At 40.3% G+C, this 20,180-nt stretch overlaps 1 protein-coding gene across 4 annotated transcripts; it reads left to right on the top strand.

The window, feature by feature from the left end:
• The first annotated feature begins 820 nt into the window (after positions 1-820).
• On the top strand, positions 821-18,961 carry GYG2 (glycogenin 2). 4 transcript variants are annotated; one of them, XM_032207913.1, is made up of 9 exons: positions 821-951; positions 6,048-6,189; positions 7,972-8,146; positions 9,404-9,566; positions 10,135-10,261; positions 11,225-11,447; positions 12,684-12,815; positions 14,529-14,639; positions 16,451-18,961. In XM_032207913.1, exons 1-9 carry the CDS (start codon positions 945-947, stop codon positions 16,610-16,612), a joined length of 1,242 nt encoding a protein of 413 aa, XP_032063804.1. In that variant the 5' UTR covers positions 821-944; the 3' UTR covers positions 16,613-18,961. The 4 variants fall into 4 exon arrangements, with proteins under 4 accessions (XP_032063804.1, XP_032063808.1, XP_032063805.1 ...); XM_032207917.1 differs by having other exon boundaries at positions 14,515-14,639; positions 16,451-16,514; XM_032207914.1 differs by lacking the exon at positions 821-951 and adding an exon at positions 1,220-1,246.
• The last annotated feature ends 1,219 nt before the right edge of the window (positions 18,962-20,180 follow it).

Here is a 20,180-nt window from a genome sequence, read left to right as displayed (position 1 = left end):
CTACTAGAGCAATGAAACCATCTCATTTAGGATACTTCCCATATGTGAGGGAACAAATGTTGCAACTTGGGCAGTCTCATAACTCATCAGTTATCAGATGCAAATTGCTGAAAATAAAGGTTTCCTATCTGAGTGGTACATGTACTTTCCTCAGTGACACAGTCACAAATCGCCATCCTTGGCTAAGTAATCAGTGATGTCCATAGAAAGCTTTGATGTAAAAATGTCTCTGCTGAACCAAATCAGCCTAAAATTACTTTGTAGAGATACTGGGTGAAAGAATTAGACAGACAGTGTTCAGTTTGGAGCTACTGGCAGAAAAATGGGCTGTTTTGAATGTATGTTCATATGTAGATATGCGTATCTGACTGTGAGTAGCACCCTCTCTCTGAAGGCATGTAGCTGTAGACCGGGTGGCCAGTTAGCAGCACGTAGTTATCCACAGGGGCTACAATGGCTGCAGAGAAGCCGAGGGGAGCCAAGACCCTCACCGCACGGCCAACCCACGGCGATGCGGCGAATGCCATTTGGCTACCGCCGGCCACACCGGAGTCGCTGCCGTGGTTCGTTCTCTAAGTGCTCGTTTCTGCAGCCCGCGACCTTAACCCCCACGGACGGCCCTGTTTTCCCTCACAAGGCTGCACAGGAGGGCAGAAGAGGGCCGGGCCGGGCACAACGGGGCGGGAGCACCGCGCCGAGCCGAGCCGCCGGGGGGCGCCGGGCAGGTGCGAGGGCCGGGACCGGGACCGGGACCAGGGCCGGGAGCGGCGCTTCGGGGCCACCCGGCGGGGCAGGGTCGAGGGGGGAGCGGGACCGGGTCGGGACGTGCCAAGCCCCGCCGCTCACGCCGTTCGTCTGCGCAGGGAGCGCGGTCCAGCCGCCGCCTCCCCCCCCGGAGGCTCATTATCCGGGAGGCTAATCCCGGCCGGCCCCGCAGCCGCAGGATGTCCGGTGAGTACGGGCTCGGCCGGCCCGCCCGCCATTAGCGGCCCGGGGTGGGGATGGGGGGGAGAGGGGGGTCGCCATTTGGCGGGGGGCGAGCCGGGCGGGCTCCGTGCGGCGGCGGCAGGTGGAGCGGCCCCGCCGGCGGAGTCGCGACATGGCTGCGACATGGGGCTGCGGGGGGGGCTCGGCTCTGCCGGGGAGGGGTGGCGAAACCCGCTAGGTGCGAGGTGCGGCGTCCTCTGCCTTGTGCTGCCCGGCGCTGGGTTCCCGGAGGTTACACGGATCACTCAAGCAATGACAAGTATTTCATTTTTCAAAGCTAAACATGACTGTTTTACAGCCATTATTGTGCTTAATTGCATATTATAACATCGTTGCATTTGATTTTTCACAGAGATAGCTTACAGTCTATTGAGTAACGCAATTGCTGGTTCTCGAAGCGGAACCTAACTGTTCACCACCGAAAGATACTTAATAAAATGCGCTAAATGAGAAACAAGTCTCCTCTCTGTAGCCTTCCAAGATAAGCTGTAATCCTGCCTGGTAAAATTCAGTGTTGCTTTAACGATAAAGGATTTGGTTTGGGTCGGGCAGGGCTTTGTTAGACCCCAAGAAATGCTGCGCGCTGCCAAACGGCAACGTGTGATCTGCGTGGAGGCGCTGGCTGTGCCAGCACAGCGCCCATCGGTAACACAAGCATCTCCACTGCTGGACCCAGACCAAGGAAGCACGGGAATTCGTATCGCCAAGCCATCGCTTGATTGCTATGGCAGGAACCCTCTCTTTGCTGAAAATGTGCATAGTAATTTCTGTGGGTGGTCTTACAAAGCCTTTCACAACGTTACTCATTCTACCTACTTGTGGCGAGATACGTCTCCCTGGTGCTGAGGCTCCAGTTGTCAGCTGGAGCCGAGCTTTCTGTGCCAGATGCTTCTGAAAATGGTTGTGGTAGGTCAGCGAAGCCAGGAGGCTGTGACTTTATCTCTGCAGTAAGCCTGACCCGCCTTTGGTCAAACATGCCTCTGGGGGAAGGTGCACAGGGACCTGGGTGTGGGAGGGGGGTAACAACACTACTATCACAGGAGATGAGGTGGGCAGGGGTGGCCATGGCCTTGTTGCTGCAGGTTTCAGAGCGGGCACAGACCTGAGCTGTAACGTGCTGACCCCACAGGGATCACATTTTTAGTGAAGGGATGAGAAAGGAACAGCAGATGGTAATGGGGAGGGATGTAAGAAAACAGCCAGTGTTGGTTAGCACACAAGACCGTACATACGGGGGACATAGCCAGCCTGTTGGAGATTTTTATCTCTTCTATGTACTCTTATTCTTATGCGTGACAGCAACGTATTATTTAGAGTGTGCCTGCAGGAGAGTTGTAGCCTACAAGTCTCTGTCTCCCATGGCAGCTTTGGAGTGGGCAACTTGACAAATCTGTTACTCCAGGAGCCGCTGCTAGAGCACATTTATCCTTTCTCTGTCTGTCAGAAGACAAAAATATGTTTACAAAGCTATGTCTGTTGGGTTATGAAAGAAACTACTTAAACTTGTCTTAAAGCTGGCAGGTATGTGTTTCATTCAGTGCTTATTTTATGAGTAACTTCTGACTCTCACTGGAGTTTGTTCATTCTCTGTCTCCCCTTTTTCTGTGATCATCAAAGTGAGAACCGCTCAGTCTGCTTGCTGGTGCAGATTCCAAGGCTTTTCTGCAGCCCTAGAACTGGTTTTCAGGCCTGTTTAAGGATATTGCCCCTGGCAGTTTTGTCTGAGGCACTGCTATGAGTAAGTAGCATAAGAAGCTGGTGATCTTGACTAAAAAATCTGGAACATGTTGCGCATAAAATCACTCTGCCTATTGCAGTGATTCACATTAATTTTGCTATCTTTTCTGTGCTGCCATCTGCAGCTTGGGAGTGGTCTCTAAAATAACTCACCACAGTTATTTCCTTGGAAGTCTCTGGTTTCTGCTGAGAAACTTTTGCCAGTGCTGGCAATTGTGATTTCTAAACTTGCAACTTCATGTGCTGTGTGGTTGTCTAGATAAGATAAATCAGCAGTCATAAATCCATACAACGTAGTTTTAATGTGATTCTATTCATACTCTTACTTTTCTTATAATTTCCTGAGAGTCAATGATATCAGCCATAGGGTTTCACAGCTTGAAAACAATTTGCTTGAAAACTCAATACTCTTCACACTAGGTGTTTTCTGTGACAAATCCTATTGTCATTCAGCTCAAAGAACTGAAAATTATGCATAAAGCTGCCCTTGACACTTCTAAAAAAGAAAAAAAAAATCTAGTTGCAATGAATTTTAAGTACCAACACCCTTGGCTTTCAAACTTAAAGATCAAATATTGCTGCTCTTGCAGCTTGCAATCAGTGGGTGAAGCCCTGTGTAGATTAAATTAAAAGCAACATTATTCTTTCTTTAATTTAAATGGGAATTTTTGGCAGAGTTTATTTTCGTAGATCTTTATGCAAATCTTATCTGTAGTTTTGAGTTTTAAAAATAGAGTAATTATAGGGACAGATTTTCAAGGAATAGTCTAAACAGGGAAATTAAAGTAATGCTTTTTTTTTTTTTTTCCCCTTGAAAACATGGATTAAATGAAAGAACAAGTAATGATAAAGTCTTTTGATTTTAGCCCCCACCCGTGGATCTTTAACAGAGTAACTGATAGCTCTGCATCATTTTAGAATAGCTAGCATATGTTTCTGTTTGCATCAGTAACAGTTTAATGTTGTATGGTTTCAGCCAGTAGTTTGATTATCAATTTAATTACCTCTGTAATGGTTCACTATATTAAGAAAGCCATAAAATGTATCCCACAGCTGATTTGCAGGAGACAAAATTGGTTTCTTTACTTTGCTAAGCATTAGCCAAAGTTTCTTAGAAGCTGTATTCATTCAGCTGTTTGCCTACTTCTCGTTCTGACCACAGCTTTCGTCTGAGAGGTGCTGGCATGAAAGTATGTGTAAGATGTGGTAATTTGCCACACCAGCTTGCTGAACTCTTTGATGAGCAGCTTGTTTAGTTTTAGGTGCATTATATATGTAAATATTTGGTTTCTGTAGCTAAAAGAATTTGCAGAAACAGTAAGGAGATTATGTGCTCGGTTTTATGGTTGTTATTTAAAATAGCGGTTTTAAGATTTAAACACCTACTCTTTTCACAGTTTGCTTTTTGTACTAGCCTACCCCCTACATTCTTCTCACTAGTTGTTTTATTACTTTTTTTGGCTGGAGATGCTTGTTGCCTAACACAAAAGTGCCTAAGTGCCTTTCTTTGCTGAGTCTTTTGAGTCTTTGTGTCTTTGGAGAATAATTTTATTGCTGAAGTGGCCTTCAGCTTTTTTTTTTTTTTTTTTTTTTTTTGGTGTGTGTTGGTCATTATTATTTTTTTTGGGTGTGTGCTTGTATTTGTGTAACCTTTTGGAAAGCTGCAGCAGGGGCAGCTTACAACTGTCCTTCCAAACCTCTCCATGTAAGCCCCAGTTACTCGTTGTTTTTTGTGACACTCGTAACTTGCTTGAGCTGTTGTGATAACAGGAGGCTCAGGTGTTTCCACAGAGAAAGCTCCTTTTTACTTGGTTTGCTTCTGGGAATTGTGATTAACAAGGCTGTTGGAATTTGCTTAGCTGAGGGATCTGCAAGCTGGTTTACGTTTGGGTGGATAACTGAGTGTTTTGGCTAAGTTTGCCACTGCCGAAATTGTTGAGTGTTGTGGGGGCCTGTGGTGGTGTAGGAAGAGCGCGGTGTCTGTGCCTGCTGAGAGTTTGGGCCTGGCTGGTGATGGGGGGACAGACCAGCACACAGAGGGTCTGGGTTTCCCTCTGGGTTTGTATGACAGGGAAATGGAAGTGCTCAGCGTCTGAGGGCTCCGGCTGTGCTTCATGACACACCTCGATGCTAGGGCAGAGGCTTCAACCTGTGCGTTTCGGCAGCCTCTTGAGGGCAATTGTTGGGTGCTCTGCGCTGGTTCTGCCAGATTCCTTCTGAGTGTCTCTCATGGATCCTGGAAACCATGTGGCATGGTGTTTTGTTTTGTTTTTTAATAGTTTATCACAATTGCTTGTCCCTAAAAATGATGGTGGTTTTATACGAGTAATTCAGGACAAATTATTACTGAAGCTCTGTAGCTTAGTGGAATTCCCCTTGTCCTGTGTGACCCAGTTACCTTGTTCTGGTTAATGTTGCAGCCTAGAAAGCTGAGGTATTCCTTCATCTCTGAGGGATGCCCATCACATCACTGAATTTTTGGTTCTGGCTTGCCCCATAACCCCGATAATGTCTCTGTTGGAGGGCAGAGCTGAAGAAGCAGCAGCTGGTGTCGCAGGCCCAGTACCTTTACGAAACGTGCTCTAGTACCTTTACAAAACCGTGCAGGAGTGTAGCTTGCTTTCTTTTTTATTGTAACTTTTTTTTTTTATTCCATATGCCTTTTGACTCTGAGGAACACAACTAATTTTCTCAGAGTTGCTTAAGGTAAGGGAGCCTTAACTTTGGCGGGGCTGCCAACCTCAGCAGCAGTTCCTTTGCATATGTCAGTAGGTACCAGTTACTCAGCCAGCACCAGTTACACCAGTACAGAGGGAATAAAGTGAAGAATAATGCCTGGTAGGTTGATTTAGTGAGGTAATGGAAAGAAAGGTATTTCTGGTTTGTATTTAACTTTTTTTTTTCCTTAGCTTCGGCACTATATAAACAGGAAAACTTTCTTTATCAGTTGTATTGTTAGATACAATGTTATGTTAGATAAATGTACAATCTAAATATTTATAGATCAGCTTGTTTGATTTGTCATTAGGTTTAGGCAACGTGACCCAGAGAATTATTTGTTTAAGACTAGTCTGAAAACTTCCTACCTAGTATTATGTAAATCGGGAAAAAAAAAATCAGAAACATATATTCTGCAATGATGTTTATTGGATTTTCTATTCAGTTTTGTCCTCTGGGGGAATTTGGGCAAGAAAAGAGCTTATCACAGGAGCTGCAGGTTGTTATAAGCTATAGCCTGTTGGTTAGCTGGAGGAGGGAGATTGTAGAGCCAAAAGAGCTTATGTTAAAGCTGTAAAATGACTCTTCTGAATATTTGCTTGCAGTAACGGATCAAGCCTTTGTGACCCTCGCTACTGATGATGTTTATTGTCAAGGAGCTCTGGTTCTTGGACAGTCACTGAGGAACCATACGACATCTAGAAAATTGGCAGTGCTAATTACACCAGGTGTTTCCAGTGGGATGAGGTAAGAATTCATGTTGTTTTGGAGAGTGATAATATGGAAAAAATAAGAAGTAATGTGAAGGATTTTAATAGGCTTCCTGAGGGCTTCATGGTATTGTCTGTAGAATTTCCCACTTGGCCAGTGATTTCTGAGGGGAGTCCCAAATAATATCCATGATATGACTGTAAGCCTGGTAAGAATTCACTTGCAGAAATAGAGCTTGTGGCTGGAAGTTGATTCTCAAGCTCATAATTGGGAACGTTAGCCAAAAGTTTGGGAAGTAGGCTTTTAGTGTCTTGCTTTTGAGCCAAAATAAAGGTGGTATTGGTTTTGTTTTTTGCTTCCTCCAAGTGTTTTTTATTTTAGGGAGAGCAAGATACCTACCACCTCTGACATCAGAACTCTCCAAAGATATCAGTGGCTCAAATTCAGATGACTGATCTTAAACTATTAGCGCCCTGCTAACATGATGGGGAATACATTTCTTTCTGCCCTTTTTTAAATCACTTTCCAGTTTGGGATGTGATTCTACAGGCACGACAGAACTGTGTGTACAGAAATCTCATTAGATCTGTTGAACTCTAGCCTTGATTTTTTGGAGGACTGTGTTAGTTGTTAAAAGGAACATGACATGCCACAACTACTCAAGCTCTTAATCCTGCTGTGGCTTAGGAAGTGTGCAAGCTCCCAATTTCTGTATGCCATTTGAAAGTATTAGCAATGCAGCTGGCTCAAGAAACATAATTTCCCTTTTTTTGCTCCTTTAGATATCCATAAATCTGTTTTTCCAGGATTTCTCTCACAGATAGGATCTGTGATAACAATGAAACCTTCCTGAATGACTTTTAAATACATTTGACAACTGGGTGGATGCTAAGTCTCAATTTTTTCATTTCTTCCTGCTCCCTCAATCTTCACTGGGACAAGACCCCCTACCTCCGCCTCCTCCCCCCCTTTTAAACCAAGGATAACATTTTTAAAAGTTTGTCACTGAACTATGTTTCTAGAAATCTGTATCTGCTCTTTATTCTTTCATAGTTAACTTCTGTCACTTGAAGATCAGGTGAGCAAAATCTAATGATTCTGAAATCTCGATAATCAGCACAGGCTTTTCTCTTTCTGTGTTTATATGACATCCAGGGCTTCGTAGTTAATAGTGTAATGTAAATAAATGAGCTGCTTGAAATACTTTTTTTTTTGTGCCTTGAAGGAAAATTAGCTACTTTGATATCACCTATTAAATTCATGTGAAAGAGATGCACAGAGAAAAGATGTTTTCCTGAAAGTCTCATTTGAGATGACTTACAGTAGTGAGCAAGCATATAACTTCTGTTTTAGAAGGTGCAATTTTGGAGCTGCTTTTGCTCAGGCATGATAGGTGCTACCAACTGCACTGACAGTGCCTGCCACACGTAACACAGTACGGTGCTGTTCCTTAGAGACGGTTGTGCAGGAGTGAAAGTTACTTTAATTTCTGTCAGTGTTTCTATAGGAGACTGAGTAACTAAAGTAAGGATTGTTTTCTCCTCCATGCAGCACCTGTCATTTCTGAGATGTGCTGGCATCCCAAAGTGGATGTGCTGCTCCCTTAGTGGAAGAAGCGCTGGTTTATGGCCTCGTATCTGTCACTTCAGCAGACTGTTTACAAGGACTTTGAACTTTTGATGTCGTTTTCTAACCAATCAATCTAACCTTTGTTACTGTCATAGTAAATGTGCTGTGTGTCACTATTTTCATGCCAGAAGTGGAGTCTGATGAACCTCCATAAATTTCCTTCTTTCCCTCCACTGCTTGCTCTGGTAGGTCTGTCCTGCGCAGCGTGTTCGATGAAGTCATCGAGGTGGATGCACTCGACAGTGCTGACTCGGTCCGGTTGGCTCTGTTGCAGAGGCCAGAACTGGGTGTAACCTTCACTAAGCTTCACTGCTGGACTCTTACTCATTATAGCAAATGTGTCTTCATGGATGCAGACACTTTGGTGAGTAGAGTAGGAGCTGTGGCAACGTTTTTGTCTGTCTTAAACAGCTGCTCTGGGTGTGGGATGCTTCCTCGTCTCGCAACCTAGTGGCCTACAAAGTGACCAGATTTGCTGGGAGACACATGGTCACAGAAGCTCCAGCTGGATGTTTGGCAGTGCTCACAGTTCTGCTCACTGCAGAGAAGTGGATCCTGTTTCTGAGAGTAGCCTCAGGACTGTCCTCAAAAGATATAAACACACACTATGCAAATTGGCTTCTGACAGATGTTTAGAAGAGATCTCTTTCATACACTTCTGTTTGGACTTACTCTGGTCAGGGAGGCAGGCTCGTTATAAAATAGAGGGGGGGGGAAAAAGCCAGAAACATTCATATTTTTTTCAGATGGAGATTAAAAAAGAAAAGACTAATTTTGGCAACAGTCATGCCTTTCTCTGCACTTAAGCACTTCATTTTGAGAGAGTGGAATGCATTTTGATTTAATAAGATTATAGTTGCATTAGAAACCAAATTAAATTATTATTCTCAGGGAGTGAGGGGAAAAGCGTATGATTTCCTGTTTAATGTTAAAGGAAGAAGGCAAGTATTTGGCTGTGTTTTTTAATTGAATTAAAAAGAAAAAAATAGTAATCGTTCTATTTTTCACAGTGGCTCCCTTGATGACTGTTATGGGTGGGGTGCAGGCATTCAGTGACTGCACAGCCGTCTTTCCACCAACTTTAACGCTGCCCTGGGCCTTAACCCGATCGATTTTTCCCACTTCACTGTGAAGCTTTGAAACCAAACCAAAGCAAGACTGAGCTTAACATATATTAGAAAACCAGTAAAAAGAGGCGTTTTTTCTGCTACCCCTTTAGTCATCCTGTTGCTAAGTCAAATTGTTTGGATTCTGAGCTTTGTTGCAGTTACTGGGAACAATGGATTCTGAGAAAGTGAGCTAAGAAATAAGGAGACTACGTGTTTTCATGGTACGTTGTAATATTTAAAGGGACCTTTTGGAGGGTCTCTGAGGCTTATGAAGTAATTTCATAGGGTTTGCACTTTTATCAGAGAAGTCATGGGGAACCACAGTTAATGTTACCTTAGTATATTAAAAAAATAAGTGCTAGCCACAAACATGTTTGGCATTGTATCTCCTGTTATTCTATGCAATCTACATCCTTGGTAGAACTAAACTGAATTTGTTAGTACTGATTTAGCTACTCATGTTCCAGAAAAACATCTTCGGTAACAACTACTTTTCTACTACTGTCTCCAAGGTGCTTTGCAATGTTGATGAATTGTTTGATCGAGAAGAGTTTTCAGCAGCTCCGGATTCTGGCTGGCCTGACTGCTTTAATAGTGGTGTATTTGTGTTCCGACCATCTTTAAAAACTTACAACCTGCTGCTCCAGTTTGCTGCTGAACATGGCAGCTTTGACGGTAAGGCATAACAGAGGGGCAAGGAGTAAGAGTTGAAGTGCAAGAAATTAGATTCATTCTCAATAAGGCATTTTTTCTGTAGCTTCCATGCTATCTGGCAGAATGGAGAAAGGCAGGAGTTCTCTAGGCTTTAAGTAATTATGTTTCCACAAAAATTTATGGTGTGGATCTTTGCCTCTTACACAGTATTTAGGACATGTTGACTTACTGCAGGCTGCGATTCCCAGAAAATTGTAATGAAGGGACATTGTGTCTGAGTCTCGCTCAGTAAGTTTTAATTTTGCTGTCTGGTTTAGGAGAGAGAAATATAGCTGATCTTCTGCTCTGAGGGAGACCAAAACCCCTTCCTACTCCTCTCTTCATATGTTCCAATAGGACTCCACTTACATTGAAATTGCATCAGAGTGGACCAGGTATTACTCACTTGCACCTGCTCATGTGGCCATTTTCTCAAGTCTAACCTGCAGTCCCGTGAACACACCAGTCTCACATCCATCCCTGGACACGAAATTTTGATGTAAATTTGCATGTTATACATTATGCTAATACTGTTTTATGTATGCTTTAGGGGGTGATCAAGGCTTGTTGAATAGCTTCTTCAGCAACTGGGCAACAGCAGATATTGGTAAACACTTACCTTTCATCTACAACTTAAGCAGCAGTGCTGTGTACACCTATGTTCCTGCTTTCAATCAGTAAGTAGTGACGCTTTTGGCTGATTATAAATCACTGTAGCTTGCTAGCAACAAATCATTTATTACAAGAAAGTGAGAGAATAATACTGGCATATTCTGTTAATTTAAATTACAGCAGTAAGAAATGACATATTTTGTAAAAATTGCATAATAGAAGCTTAAGAGCAATACAAAAGTTTCTTGTATCTATCTATGGGACAGATAGAGTCCCAGAGTTGGCTGCTTTGTCTCAAAAGTTGCTTCAGAAAAGCTTTTCCCAAATTTGGAAATAATTGAATTACTTCAACATTAGCTTCTGACAGCTTTATTTTAAATTTCTTCCCCTTTTTTCCAGTCAGTTCTATAGGAAATAGTTGGGATTTTTCTTTCTCTCTATTTTTTTTTTTCTTAAAACAAAACAAACAAACAAAAAAACGACATAGGCTCTTCCTTGAAACTGAATTTGTGCTGGTAATTATATTACCTCAGACAGTTCAGTTAGAGAATCTTTTCTGGCAAGAGGCAAGTTGCTTTTAAGATTTAGGGTGTCATGAATTACTGTTACAGTTGCATGAAGCATTCTTTTTGGGGAGTGAACTTAGGATGATGTTTTTATTAGTTATTTTCAAAATGAGATCAGTGTTAACCAATTCTGTTGATTTGGTGTTTGAAGTGGTATTTATTTGTGAACAGGGCATGGAGGAGGACTGGAAATGGGACTGCATTTGCACTTTCCTTCATGAATTTTTCTACTGGAATTAGCAGAGGGAAGCAAATGGCAGTGTAGTCTTTTGTTTACTGTATGCTATGTGAAATGCCTTAATCTAAAAAGATAAAAATGTTAATATATATACTCATACTGAATGTGTTGCTGTTAGAAAATGTCAAAATTACTTCACCAGTGAGAGTAAGCATGTTTCTTTAGCAATGTATATATGCTAAAATTATCTTTGATGTATAGACCTGTATGTTTAATTTCTACAGTTTTGGCAGAGATGCCAAAGTTGTTCACTTCTTGGGAGCAACAAAGCCCTGGAACTACAAATACAACCTTCAAACAAAGAGAGTTATGCACGATGGCACCACCTCTGGGTCTTTTCATCAGCTGTCATTTCTTGCCCTCTGGTGGAATATATACAGTGCCAGTATCCTGCCTTTGTTAGAAAAGCTTCAAAAGACGGAACAATCAGAATCTGAGGAACGCAAGGTAACTATCAAGGAGTTAGTGGGAATGTACTGAGTCACAGAAAAATTCTGAATACCGCCTTCTCCAGAGGAAAGAATTACGTGGGAGAACATCTGCTGATTGGCAATAGCAGTGACTGCTTCTACCGGCATCTAAACTAACAGTTTAGGAAGGACTTGGGGTACCGTGGCTTTACAAAGATTTCTCCCATTCCCCTTCTTAACTGAGGAGGAGTTTGTATGGCAACGTATGTAAATGCGTTCTGCAAATTAAACACAAAATATGGGACAAATTAGGCAGAGAAGGTGATCATCTGGCTATGAAACAGACTTCTGACTTCTTGAAGCTAAGCTGATTTAGACCATCACACTAGGCTTTGAGCTGTAGTAAAATCTACCTTTTCAGCCCTGCTTTTTAATTTGTTTTATGAGAGCTTTAAGAAATCAGATCTGCATAGGCAGAGTTAATAACATTTGGGATGTTATATAAGTTAGTTGTACATCATCAAGCATTTACTGAACTCTTTACTCGTTTTTTCATCAGAAGTACAGCAACGTATAGTTTTCATGAATAGAATAAAAATCTGTTGATAAACAGATGCTTTCTTGGAGACCTACATTATAAACTAATGAGTAGAAACTGCTCTAGGGAACCCGATTTGGCAGGGGGGTTGGACCCGATGATCTCTTGAGGTCCCTTCCAACCCCTACAATCCTGTGATTCTGTGAGTAGAAGGAAGATAAGATTTTTAATTTCATATCCAGATGTGACAATTTAAGTCACTTTTATGCATATATAAATATTTTCTTTTATGCTTTATAAATATTAAACTGTTAACCATCATTACATGAACTGCATAGTGCCATGTGATCAGTTGGACAATTATCATCAAAGCTCCAGAGAGGAATTTGGTTTATAAACGTCATGACAAATTGGAAAGCAGAGGAAGGAATGGGAAGGTTTTGATCTCATACTTCAATGCATTTTAATTTAAAAAAAATAAAAATATGCAGTGAAGAAATAGTTCAACTGCAGTAACATTAAGATAAAAGGACGTGTTAGGTTTCCCTCCTGATGATGGCAGCATACTCTTTAGTTCATAAATCTAAATTGCAATATGCTCTGATACTGGGACCGCAAATTGTTTGACTTTATTAATTTCAATGCTGAAAACGTTAGAAGTGAAGCTGTTGGAAATAAGGTGTTGATTTCCTGCAAAATTTTATTTCAGTGACAGGATGTTCTTGTTTTTGTTAGCATACTTTCAATGGAGTTGAAATTACACTGAAAAAGGTTGAGCCTTCTGAGGCCAATTCGCTACAAATGCCTGTACCTCCAGAGCAGACGTATGAAATGACTTGTCCACCTGAGGAACTCAGTTTCGAAGTTGTAAGTGTGCTGTACATTCTCATATACAGTAACAAAGTAAAATGGTATGCTAAAATAAGATTTTGATTTAGGTTTCTGATCTGGGAGATTATAGCTTCTTCACTTTAGCTGTCACCATTGATTTTTTTTGCTTTCATAAGAAATAGTCTCAAGAATATTTTTCTTTAATCTTTAGTCATGTGTGCGTGACATACCTGGAGGCTGAAAGAGTTTGCATCGAGATTACATACTGAAAGTTGTTAGATTCCTTTTATTACATGTTATTAAGGACCTATGTTACTAAATTAATCTACTGAGTATTAATGTTCCTGTAAATAAATATTCTTAAAGCTAAAATCCTTTTATCCCTTTTGTGTAGATTTTTTTTTTTTTTTTTTTTTTTTTTTTTTTATCCCTGAAGTGCTGATTCAGAAAACTGTTCCTCAGATTTCAATGATTCAGGCAACAAGGAGTATTGTGCAAAGAATTCAGTGGTGATCACTGCAGAGGCCCTGGTATTTCTGTCACTCTTCATGTATTTGGGTATTTCTGTTGCACTGACTCTCCTTATTTCGTGCAGAAATGTGACTGGAGGTAATAGAGTAACGTTTCTGCAGGTGTAAGTCACCGTGTGTGTATGATAAGCCATGCTATAGCACGGTACAATTAGGGGAAAATAAAATCGATGTTGTAATGTCTACTCTTGTGGACTATTTTCTGTTAAGGAAAAGACAGTTTTTATTATGTTCAGCACTTCAGACTATAGTTGCTCCATAAAATAAAGCTGTAGCCTTCCCTCCTTTCTTTTCCACTCTTTTCCAGTGTGGAAGTGCTGAAGGAAAACTGCAAACATTCCAGTCTTACAACTTAAGAATGATTCTTTTAGCAAGAATGTTTTACCTTGTGTCTGATGCATCTGACCATTGGAAATGCTGAAATTAAATAGGGAATACATTTTCCAGATGCTCTTTTGGGGTGAAAAAATAACAATGTTTACTTAAATTCAAATGTGAATTACACTATTTTATTTTTTTTTTAATTACAATAGAGTAAGATTGGTTTATGGGAAGACTGTATTAATTTGAAGTGAACAATCTGATTCTCTTCTTAGTTAGGAACACCATCATTCCATTTTATGTTGCTTAGCTTCAGTAGTCTTGTGAGTCTTTTGCTTTTGGCAAAAGAGACCCCAGAGTGGGGGCTGTCTCCTCATTTGTGTTTCAATGAGTGGCAAAGGCAAATATTTGGGGAAATATTTTTGGGGCAGCCTGTTTTGTTTCTGTTTTGGAATACATTGTTCTGTTCTCATTCTGTGCATATAAAAAGCTTGAGGTACAGAGCAAGCTGGAATCCTAAAATGAGATTTGTTTCACATTTAAGTTTGGCCTTATGAATGTGGACATCTACTGTGAGCTAGTTTTCCAGGCTCTTTCGGTAGTCTCTGAAAAGTGTCAGCCACTCTTGAAACAATCTTAGGATGAGATGAGCTGCCCTCTGGAGGTACTTATCCTGGATTGATTATAGTAGGAGCTTAGATTCGGTGCCATTTTGATAGCTAAAGCTGGGTGAGATTAATTTTGTCCTTGTTGATAATATTTCATGATGTTTCCTCCCATCCATTGCTTTTCTCTATCCCAAGACTGAAATCCGCTTGTATTGTATGCATTCTCATGATAAGGAGACTGTGGGGAAAAAACTTGTTCTCCTAATAAAACCTCAGTGGTTGTATTTTAGCAACCTGTATGTGAAGTTGAACAATGCGGTTCTAACGTCCATCCCTCTGAGCCTGACAGACCTTCAGAACAACTTACTTCTCATCCTGCATTTCAGGAAACCTCAGAACTGGTACACGTAGCTTTCTGCATTGCAGTTTGGTTGATAATTGCATGCATGTCTTTGCTGCCAGCATCATTTTGGAAAATATCTACTAACAATGTGTACAATGTGTAAAAATATTTCATCTATGTAATTAATTTCTTAACCTCTTCCAATACTGGCGTATGATCCCATTTTAGCAGTTATACTTGTAATTTTTAAGTGTATATTTTTCAGTGCCAGCTTGTAACTGTCCAATAACATAATCATCAATGTTTTTTGTCATGTTTTGTTTGTTCTTTTCACCTGCTGAAGTGATGTTTCCAAGCAAGTGGAAGGCGATGTACTGCAAGTCAGGCACAGAGCCTGAGCTACAAGGCTGTGCGATCTTGCACTGCGTTTATCTGTGGGCAGTGTGACAGCAGTACCGAATTTGGCAATAGTGGAGTGACAGGGTGTCAAGGAGTTGGATCTTGTGAGGTGCACAGCACAGACATTTTCCTACAGAGGAAAATGGGTAGATTGTCACTAAGGTGACATTTTTTAAGACTAAGAAACAACTTGGTAAGAGAAATTGTAGCTTCTGTGCAGTGAGGGTGTTTGGGCCCTAGCTAATTATGAAAACATGTTGATTCCTGTTCAGCTGTTAACTTATCCAAGGCTGTTGGTAATTTTTGCTAAAGGTTTTAATAATAATAATAATAATTAAAAAAAACAAAAAACAAAAAACCACAAATGAATCTCCTTGCATTACTGTAGATATGTATATACATAACCTAAGAATTAAATAGCATGAATTAAATATGCATATTTGCATGTATATGGAGCAAGCATGCACTTCAGAGCGTTTATTGATCTTTAAAGTCACGTACAGATTTGGTCCCAGGCAAGGATATGTAGGAAGAGTGCAGTTAACTTGAGTATATAGTTTCATGTTGGCTGTGCCAAATACCTTACCAGGTCTGTGGGTGCAAGTCTTGTGTAAGTCCTGTGCCCCGAACTGGCAGATATAATGGCAATTCCAGGGCACTTAGTCGGTTTAAGCCTAATATCTCACTAATTCCAGTTAATCAGTCCTATTCTAAAGCATGTTTATAACTGAATAGGTGAGGGCTTCACTGGAAGCCTGTTCTGGTTGGTTTTAACTTTGTTTATAACATGAGATGAGTTGTTTGCCCCTGAGCCTCTTGGAATAGTACTGAAAGCAGATTTTCAATACCTGTCTTTATTAGCCTTTGTTGTATTTCTTCTTTATTACTGGTTATAATTGTTGGGATGTTCTACTTTTACTAACATTGGTCAGTCACATACATGTTTTTTCTTTTATTTGGTTGAAATTATCACTAATAATATATCTTACTTTTCTGCACCTGTGAAAACTTGATCTTGAACCATGATTCAGAATTTTGTAATGTCATTCCAACTTAGTCTCACATAAATATCAGTCTCCTGAATTAATTTAACACGTGGTTCATGTCTGATAAATAACACTAATCTCACTGAAGATGCAATAAAATTCTTGGCCAAAATGTTCCAAAAGGAACTTAGGCCCGTATGAGAGCCCCGTGATGAAATCTCATTGTATTGTTGCTGAGCGTGCCAAGCTTTGAGTTAAGAGAAGCAAAATAACTGCTTGGTGTGTTCACAGATGCTAAGACAACGAGATCACGTTATCAAACCAAGCATGAGTGTTTAAATACTGTTTGTTTTTTGTTTGTTTGCTTGCATGTTTTAACTGCAACTGTGTAAAGCAGGAATTTGACTTTCAAGTATTAACTTCACAGCACTGAAATAAGAACAATCAAATAACTGTTTTCCTACTGTTGTGCTTCTTCCTGCAGAATGAGGTTACGCATTCTGTTTCAGAGCTCTCAATTCACCTCAAACCAGAAGAACCAAATCCTGAAGATGAACGGAGAAAATGGGAGGAAGGGCGTATGGACTATATGGGAAAAGATGCTTTTGAACATATAAAAAAGAAACTGGACACATTTTTACTTTAAGATGAAGTGAACTGTAATGACCGTCATGATCTCTTTCTTCTATAAAAGCAACCTTGAGCATTTGGATATCTTCGTAGTTTATTTGACACCAAAGTTGAGGGAAGATTAACAGATAGAGACTCCTGTTTGTTTTGTGTTTTTTAACAGTTACGTGTGCCTTATCTTTATTGTTCTCCAATAGTGCCTTCTGAGGTGTAATGAATGATACCTTCTGAGTCTGAAACTGTTCCCCATTTAGTATGGTGCAGGAACAGTCATGAGTAAAATATGTTGGAAGTTGAGATTATTTCAGAGTACTTTTATCTCTTAGAAGAGGCTTCAAAAACTTTTAAAATGAAGACCTTTCTCTTGAAAGCAAATTAACAAGTCCCAGGGCAACCATGGTGTAGATTTCAATTTGGGAGAAAAGTGAGATGAAATCGTGGCCTCATACGAGTCTATAACTAAACTTTTTCATTTAAGTATAATTAGGTTTAGAGTACATTCAGACTTTGTCAGAGATCTCTAGTGGTTATTCTGCCTGTTTTATATGGAAACTGCTCAGGTACCAGTGTGATGAAGAGTAGTCTTAAGGTAAGGATAATGTATGTTAACCTTTTATGTTCTTGCTATAGGATACTGGTTTTTGTTTGTTTTAATATACGTTAGCTTTACTTGTGTGTTCAGAGTTGCATAGTTAGAGGAAGAAATGCTGACTGACACTATGGTATAAACCTTCTGGTGCTTCATATTACTTTGTTTACAGTACTCCAGACTGCAGCTGACAGAGGCATTCTTCTCATTTAGCATAGTTGCTCCAGTTTGAATGAAATTGAAAACACAATTAGTACTTGTTGTAGTAAATAGGCCTTTTAAGGATCTTTCAAACAATAGCTCTATGTTGGAACTAATAAATCTGAGTGGAGTTCCAGAAAAATGTATTGATGAGACTCCTTTATGTTAAGTAAGGGGATTGCTTTGTGAATTTGGGTATTTAAATGTGACTAATCATGGCAAGTTTGTTTTAACAAACAAGAAAAAAAGAAACACTTTGAAAGAAAGAAGCTTGTCAGGCATGCTAATATGATAACATATTCAGCAGCATTATAAATAACTGTGTCAAATCTTAGAATGAGAATTCTGCTGTGCTGATGTGGGACCTGAGACATGTTTCAGTCTTAATCTGTCACCAATTTTGGTACAGATAAACCTAATGAAATAATTCAGGGGTTTTGTTTAAAAGACAGTGGAACAAAGTTACACAGCAGAGGGATTACCATAGATGCTAGTGAAGGAAAAAGAGGGGTAAAAGGGAAGGAAATGGTGTTTTCTTTTTCTTCTGCCAAAAAGGATGGGAAGAGGGGGGATAACTTGCATAAATTAGGAAAGGAATGAAAGAGTAAAAAGATTCATTAAAGGAAGAAAAGTGATTTTTGAGTGTTTTAGAATTACACTATTGCAAACATTAGGTAATAGTTACTTCTACTTTTGTGGGCTATTTCCAGTTTTATCTAGTTCTTTTTCTCATTTATTCTCAGTATTCAGAATATGGGAATTGTGGGTCTCTGTCTTTGGTGGGTCTGTTGAAGTCAAACTCCTAGTCCAAGTTAGGTGTTTAAGGTCTCTGAAGTTGAAGAGAGAGATGTCCAGAAGATAAGTCTCTCCACTGATCATAAAGGGACCCTTGACAACTTGCCTTCCCATGGCAGGTAACCTTCACACGTTAACGCAGGCAGGCCATTTCTGCATCTTGTTTTGTATGGCCCAGCACAGCACTATCTGGAGATTATGTAGTGTACTGAATGTATTCACGTGGCGTTTGATATACTGATCTCTTTCTTAGTCACAAGTTACTTGTGCACTTCTGAAAAAGTACTCCATTTTATAATTATTTTACTGTTATTGCTAATAAAATGTAAAACAGTTTTTGAAAACTCTATATAACAGTAGTCAGCAACGCAAACTCGTGCTTCATGCAGCTGTACTACGTTAACTACTAGATCTCAGTGGGAGCATTAATTAGATTATGGGAAAAATTACTGATGTGAAATCAGTAATCGAACAGTTTCAAAATAGGCATATCGATGTAGTAAAAGGAGCTGTTATGGAATACATCTGAAAGTGTTAAGATGTAAAATGGTATTGTGTGTGGATTATACAGTGTTTTGCAAAGAAATGTAGCAGACTAATGTCATGAAAATAAAGCAGAAATGGAGAGTACCTGTGAAGTCATGTGCTCATCAGATGATGCATGGTTAAAGATTGTTTATGTTGTGCCAGGGGGTGCTGTTTGTGACTGACTGCTTACTTTGTTTTCCTTTCATCTTATTAAATTGCTTTTGAGACATTAGTGCTGCCAGCTGAGAAGAATTAAAAGGTGTGAGTTACAATTATTTCTATAGGCATACATAATTATAAGCTTAGAATCTCTCACAACAGTAGTTGGGTTATTGTGTTTCACAGAAAAAAATATAGCTGCTGTTAAAAACCTTGCCCAAGTTTTTGTGCATTAAGTCTTCACACACAAAACGTTGAAACAGTTACAAGTGTTGTGGTATCTTGGTGGGTTCTAGCTCCCTACTGCTGTCACCAGAGTGTGAGAAGGGACAGTCTTTTCAGTTTATCCAGAATTTGCATGTGCTGTATTTTGGGCAGTATCCTTTGATCTTTGTGGACATCACTGTGAAATTGTGGGGCCACAAGCAGGTTTGGAGGGTATTCTGTGCAGCATGTTGTCGTGAACCACAGGGTTTGCTAAGTCAAGGCATTGCTTGGAAATAAACCAAGCCTCACCCAGAATTTCTTCCATATTAAGATATGATGTAGCTCCAGGTACTTTTAGGGTAAAGAAAGTCAGGAAAAATAGACTTTCTGATAGCACCACTCATCCCTGAACAAGACACATTTTCACTTTAGAAACTTGGAAAGGTGCTGTAGAACCAGCACTCTGTCTCGATGAAATGCTAAGGGAAAAGATGACATATTAGATTAAGAGATCTCTGGTGGTTTTAATTAATGTCTGGTGTGTGTGTGGTGGGTGTCAGTGAGGGTTTTGCCAGCATTGTTTAAGCCCTGGTGACCAGTGAAGCAGCTGTAAGGATTTTGAAAGGCCAAACTCTGACCTATTGCTGTGTGGCAGACTTGGCATTTCAAGTGGACAGCTTGTGTTTGAGTCACAATACGCTGTCTCCTCTGCTATCATGGGCTTAGTTATTTACAGCAGAACCTAGGAGGGTAGTTTCATTTGCAATACAATAGTTTTATTGGGTGCTCTTCATTTAAAAACAGGAGATACTGTGGGTGTGCCATAAGGAAAATTCTTGAAAATCTTAGACGAGTGGGTTAATGCACTTCCCAAGCTTAAGGGAAAAGGAGATTGTTGTTCTTGAAATGTCCCTTCTTACTGTACTTCCTGGTGTCTTGTGAGGACCTTGCATTTGGTTGTTCTGGGAAAGAAGAGTTTTGTCTCTGTAGTTCAGCCTGCTCACACCAGTTATGTTTTGTAAGGCTGATATTTGGGAAAAGAAAAGAAAAAGAGCCTCTTTATTTTTCTGCCTTTATATTTTCTTGTCCCTGAACGTGAGACTGG

Source organism: Aythya fuligula, chromosome 1, assembly GCF_009819795.1.
Source record: "Aythya fuligula isolate bAytFul2 chromosome 1, bAytFul2.pri, whole genome shotgun sequence".
Lineage (NCBI taxonomy): Eukaryota > Metazoa > Chordata > Aves > Anseriformes > Anatidae > Aythya > Aythya fuligula.
The sequence above is the reverse complement of the archived record's forward strand: the minus strand, read 5'-3'. Positions and strand labels throughout refer to the sequence as shown.

Coding starts and splice junctions, on each gene's coding strand:
- GYG2 (XM_032207913.1), top strand. Junction 6,190..7,971: donor GGTGTTTCCAGTGGGATGAG/GTAAGAATTCAT, acceptor TTGCTCTGGTAG/GTCTGTCCTGCGCAGCGTGT. Junction 11,448..12,683: donor CAGAATCTGAGGAACGCAAG/GTAACTATCAAG, acceptor TGTTTTTGTTAG/CATACTTTCAATGGAGTTGA.